General features: G+C 39.8%; 1 protein-coding gene across 1 annotated transcript in view; it reads right to left on the reverse strand.

The window, feature by feature from the left end:
• Nucleotides 1-6,054, reverse strand: part of LOC308508341 (nmrA-like family domain-containing protein 1) — a 34,067-nt gene extending 28,013 nt beyond the window's left edge. The window contains exons 1-4 of the mRNA XM_081074803.1: nt 5,968-6,054; nt 2,010-2,131; nt 1,794-1,881; nt 1,480-1,623 (exon numbers count right to left, since the gene is read on the reverse strand). Of these exons, the coding sequence (XP_080930929.1) occupies nt 1,480-1,489 (10 nt within the window). The 5' untranslated portion in view covers nt 1,490-1,623; nt 1,794-1,881; nt 2,010-2,131; nt 5,968-6,054. The remainder of the gene's footprint in view (nt 1-1,479; nt 1,624-1,793; nt 1,882-2,009; nt 2,132-5,967) is intronic.
• Between the last annotated feature and the right edge of the window lie 41 nt (nt 6,055-6,095).

Consider the following 6,095-nt stretch of genomic DNA (forward strand, 5'->3'; position numbering starts at 1 on the left):
CCTGACAACAAGCCTATGAGGTAGGTATTCTCATAATTCCTACTTTACAGATGAAGCAAACAAGGTACAGAGGTTAAACTTGCCAAGGGTCTCTCAGTTAGTCAGTAGGGAGGCAGGGCTCAACTCCAGGCGGTCCAGACCCTGCTCTGAGCACCACAAGCCCCTCCAGTACTTAGCTGTGATCATGGGGTGCCCACAGTCTGGTCTCTTGGGTCCTGGAAACTGCCAAAGGTTCTCACCTCAGTGCCTTTAAGCCCTGGCTGATTCTTCTCCGTAACACAGTTTTCCCTGCTCTTTATATGGCTGGTTTGTTATTTTCATAAAAGGGGAATGATAAAATAGATAACAGCATCTCATATTTACAATGTAATAACACGCAATTGTTTTGAAATATGAGCTAAATCTGTGTGTACTAATATGGAAAAATATTTGGGGTATTTAGATTGCTAAGTGAAAAAACAAGTCACAGAATAGCACATCAAAATAAGAGAATATGTATAGCACGATTCCATGTGTTTTGTAAAATTTTTTTTTTAATTTGTCTACTAAAGATCTAAAAGGTTATACATTACATTTTTAACTGGGGTAACTTCTGAGACTGGGAAAGAAAGGCGATGGAAAGGAGGACTTTCACTTTTTACATGCATACTTATTGTTTGAATTTTTATCACCAGCCTGTATTACCGTGTTTCCTGGAAAATAAGATGTAGCCGGACCATCAGCTCTAATGCGTCTTTTGGAGCAGAAATTAACATAAGACCCGGTCTTACTTTAATATAATTTAAGACCGGGTCTTATATAACATAATATAAAATAAGACCGGGTCTTATGTTAATTTCTGCTCCAAAAGATGCATTAGAGCTGATGGTCCGGCTACGTCTTATTTTCAGGGAAACATGGTAGTAATATAATCATTCTAAGATAAACATTTTCTTTATATGTTAAATGTCTGAGTTTTAATTTTGGTATTCTAACTTTTGCTACCTTTATCTCTTTACCAGATTTCTCTAGGTAGCTGGAGAAGGCCTCTAATTCCTTTTTTTAAGCTGAATTTTTCTTTAGTGCTCCAAAGTGATTGGTTGTCTCACCACAATTATACAGCCATAGTCATCATACTAACTAAACATGTTCTTAATTTCCTCTTACTCCTAAGCGGATTCATAAAAATCTGCCCTAACTAAGTCTCAAGTTCTGACTTCCATGTTCGTATTTACAAGCAATGAGTGGCTGTTTGGTCACTTTATCTGCTATTGGTTGTCTGAGGACACCCACACATCACTCCTTTAAGGATTTTGCTTATTCAAGGTAAGATTTCCTTGGTCCTCTCTGTACTGGTAATTCCAGTTCTGTCTATTCCACCCAGCTCTCCCCTGAGCCCCAGGTTGTTATAACCAGTACTCATTGGACATCTTCATTAGGCTGTCCCAGCAACACCTCAAATTCTACAGGTCCCAAATTGAACTCAACATTCTGCCCTACCTGCCCTCATTTTCCTTCCTCGTTAATGGCATCACTGTCCTTCCACCTGGTCTCCCAAGCCACAACGTAGAAGTTGATCGAGCTTCTCTCTCCTTCTCCTCTACATCCCAGCCGTATCTTGGGGAAACACTCCAGTCTGCAATTCTGAATCACGAGGGGTTCAACCAAGAGAAATAAAAGACATAGTAATTTGAACAGAGAACGTTTAATATAAAGAATTCACTACAACTAGAGATAGGAGTAATGAAGCTTAACTAGTAAGAAGTAAAGAGAGGGCTAAAGAATATAGGAATAACAGATATAAGAAGCATTACCCAGGTCTGAAATAGAGTCCCCCAAAAGACGTCCCCACTGCAAGCGCTGAGATGCAGACCTTGTCGGAAAGAGCATGGCTGTGGCTCACTGGATGACAGAGAAGTTGTTGAGATGTCACACTGGCAGAACTCAATAAAAATCTGCCCTCTAGAATTTTTTCATAAATCTTCCCTTTAGGATGCTAAGAAAAGCTGTGTTACGGGGCAGTGTCTCACCTTAGAAAATCCCTTATGTGGTGCCAGAGGAAGCTGCCAGCCGCTGGATGCTGCTGGGTGCTGCTAGGTGCTTCTGGGATCCATGCGGGATTGGTTCCAGGACCCTCCGCAGATACCAAAACCTGAGGATGCTCAAGTTACTCATACAAAGTGGCATAGTATTTGCATATAACCTATGCACATCTTCCTGCGCTCTTTAAATCATCTCTATCCTAGTTATAATGCCTAATACAATATAAATACTATGTAAGTAGTTGTCATACTGTATTGTTTAGGGAACAATACTAAGAGAAAAAGCTGTACATGTTCAGACTGTGCACGCAGCCATCATAGCCTAAATACATAGTACATGTCAGCAACAATGTAATATTTTTTGGAACATTTTTGATCTGTGTTTGGTTGAAACCATAGATATGGAACCCGTGGATATGGAGGGCCACCTGTATTCCCATCACCAGGACCAGTAAGGCCCACCCTCTCAGAGTTGACCCATTCACTGTTTACCTTCCATTCTTACTACCATGGGAGTCCAGTCCTGATCACCTCATATTTTAAAGTACTGGAAGCACATTCCACATGGCCACTCAATCAACAGCCTGGCCCTGTTCTAGGTGCTGGAGATTCAGGCATGAATGACACACAAGCCCTCTAGCCTGACTTCCATGTCTTTGCTAGGACAATCTTCCCTGCTTTCAGCAAATCAGTTGCCTACTTGGAGACTTTTTAGGCAATCTATTCTAAATTCTGTTCTAAATCTATTCTATTCAATCAATCGAAAACGAATACTTTGCTTTCCTTCATTCACTCAACAAGTATTATTGAAGGCTTACCACGTGCCAGGTACTGGTACTAGGTATAAAACAGTGGACAAAACAGGTATGGGCTCTGTCTTCAAGGAACTTATGGTCGAGTGGGAAAGACAGACATAAAACACAAAATCACAGAAATAATTACATAATTACTCTTGTTTGATTACGACGTGCTTACAAGTGTGTGTAAACAAGAGATCTAACCATCTAAACCAAGGAGCAAGAGAAGGCCTGAGGTCTGAGTAGGAGCCCAGCTTTAGGTGTATGTTGTGCGGAGGGGTGGCTGATATCCCAGGAAGAGGGAACAGCTCATTCAAAGGTGCAGGGTTGAGGCTACATGGAGTGTGAGAAACTCTGTGCCTAAAGCATAGCGAACAAGGGGGAGAGTAGCAGAGAAGGAACAGATTATGCAGAGAATCGCAGATTGTTAGTAAGGTTTTCGGACTTACGAGAAGCCACTGATAGTTTCAAAGCATGTGGTATCATGACCTGACTTAGGTTCTTTGCTCGGAACATTTTATTATAAAAATGTTCAAACGTAATGGAGAGAATTGTACGATGAACACCCATATTGTAAGGTGAACACCAAAAATCACATAGATTTTACAATTAATATTTGCCTCCTCACTTAATTTTTACATTACATCACATTGAAAAGTATTTAGGTGTTAAAAAGGTAAAAAATTAATTTAATCTCTTCTTTCCGGGGAGGATACAAGAAAGTTTAGAAATGGTACAGTTTAGCCAATATAATGATTTGAAATTAATAAATGCACAAAAGCACAAGGAATCATTGCAAAGTTCAAAACACAATTATTGGGGAAAACCATGCTAAAATTTTTTCCTCAGGTACACCGTATCCCATTTCATCTTTGTGAACTATGACTCCAGCTCCAAGGTAATAATTCTTCGCATAACCCTATTTCCTTATATTGTAACTCAAAATAAAGTGCTTAAAGCTACAAAAACTCCACAAACACTAATTTAGTTTCTAAGATACTTTCTAATTCTCCAGATAAGTGAATTAATGGGGCCCTGATAAATGGTGATGAGGGTGGTGGGGTAGGAGATAGAGAGGAAAACATACATACATATATATATATGTATATATATATATATATTTTTTTTTTGATATACAGGAAGTAGAATTGATGAGGGGAAGAGAAAAAGTTTTAGCAGAGACATTTAAGGGGCAGAGGAGAGGTAGATTATTAAAATGATTATTTTTATTTTAATTTTGGACGTGTTCGTTTTTATAAGCCTCTAAAATATCCAGGTAAATATTCCAGTAGGCTGCTGAAATTTAAGCATGGAACTAAGGATGGGTTCAATGCTGTAAATATCAATTAGGAAACCATAAACATGTAAGTAAGTCCCTGACTGAAACCATGAAAGTGGACAAGGATGTTTCTGAGTAATATGTAAAAGAGATGTTGAGTCATCACCAAATCTCTGGATCTCAAGTACCTTAAATACCGATACTATTCCAGATGACTATTTTAAGTCCAACAAGAATCAAATCATTAATTCGTACAACTCAATAATAAAAAGATTAATAACCCAACTAAAAAATGGGCAAGGTATCTGAATAAACATTTCTCTGAAGAAGATCTAAAATGGCCATCCATCCCCCCTACACACAAAGATTATTAGGGCAATGCAAATTAAAACCACAATAAGATACCATTTCACTCCCACTAGGGTATCTAGAATTAAATGGCAGCTCCTCAAAATGTTAAACAAAATGTTATCATACAACCCAGCAATTCCAGTTCTAGGTATATTTCCAAACAAACTGAAAATGTATGTTCATACAAAAACTTGTACATGAAAGTTCATAGCAGCATTGTTTATATTAGTTAAAAAGTGGAAACCACTCAAAACTCTGTCAACTGACAAAAAAAAATAAAATGTGATACATCTATACAATGGAATATTAGCCAGCAATGAAAAGGAATGAAATACTAATACATACGACAACATGGATGAACGTTGGAAACGTTATGCCAAGTCAAAGAAACCAGTCACAAAGGACTACATATTATGTGATTCCATTTCTATGAAATGTCCAAAATAGGCAAAACAGATTTGAGATTCCTTAGAGCTGGTGGGGTGGGGAGGGAGATGGGCAATGACTATTAATGAGTACAGGTTTCTTTTTGGGGGTGATGAAAGTGTTCTAAAATTGTGGTGATGGTTGCACAATTCTGAGTATATAATAGAAACCATTTGAATGGCACGCTTTAAATGGGAATATTGCATGGTATATGAATTACATTTCAAAAAGCTGTTTTTGAAAACCAAACGGATTTTTACCGCTACCAAAGTGCCTCACCAGCCAGTTTCCCAGCCAGTTAATGGACAGGGAAACAACAGGTGAGAGAGGTTTCCAAATTTGAGCTCTTTCCACTGCACCCGCACTATGACACCAAGACAGTTGATCTAACAGCTGGGATGGCTAAGTCACCGACCAGCGGGGAGCCCTAGACAAAGGGATGATTCACATCCCAGGCTGGATAGAGCAGGATGGCAGATCTTCACAGTACTCAGAAAGGGGCACAATTTAAAATTATGAGTTGTTTATTTCTGGAGTTTTCCATTTAATATTTTCAGTCTAGTTGATCACTAACTGAAACCATGGAAAGCGAAACCACAGATACAGGGAGACTATTGTATACCATGCTGTTGTTTGATGGCAGAATTAATCTTCCCTCCTTGTGACCTCACTATAGATGTACATGCCTATAGCACTTAAACTCAAGCTTACAAGTGTGTATTTAGGATAGAGATTGTGAACAGAGATTATGTCTAACTTCAGTGCATCAAGATCGGTCAAGTGCTTTGGTATTTAATAGGTGCTCAAATGAAGGTTTATTCAAGAAGAGAAGATCTATAACTAATGCTAAATAAATGTAAAGCATAGAACCCAGTACACGGGTATCTCCAACCAAAACGCGCAAAAAAAGACAGAAATAAAGCAGAAACAAGAAAGACGGGAGAAACTGAGGGCATCTGTTTCCCCCCCTTTCCCCTGCCCACGACAGTTTCCTAGGAAAGGTCCAGAAGGGAATCAGGCATGACCAGTGACATCACTGCCCCCGCGGCGCTATCATTGCACCCCATGCCAACCACCCCACAGGCCAACCCACCAGGTCGCTTTCCGCTTCGCGGACATCCACATGTGGGTGAGGCCGCGCCAAGCGCGGGGCCTTACGTCACACCCAGTTCCCAACGCGCCACGGCTGGAAAGGGAGAGCCGAGGGCTGAGGGGCGGAGC

Source organism: Rhinolophus hipposideros (genome assembly GCF_964194185.1).
Source record: "Rhinolophus hipposideros genome assembly, chromosome: 2".
In the NCBI taxonomy this organism is placed as follows: Eukaryota; Metazoa; Chordata; class Mammalia; order Chiroptera; family Rhinolophidae; genus Rhinolophus; species Rhinolophus hipposideros.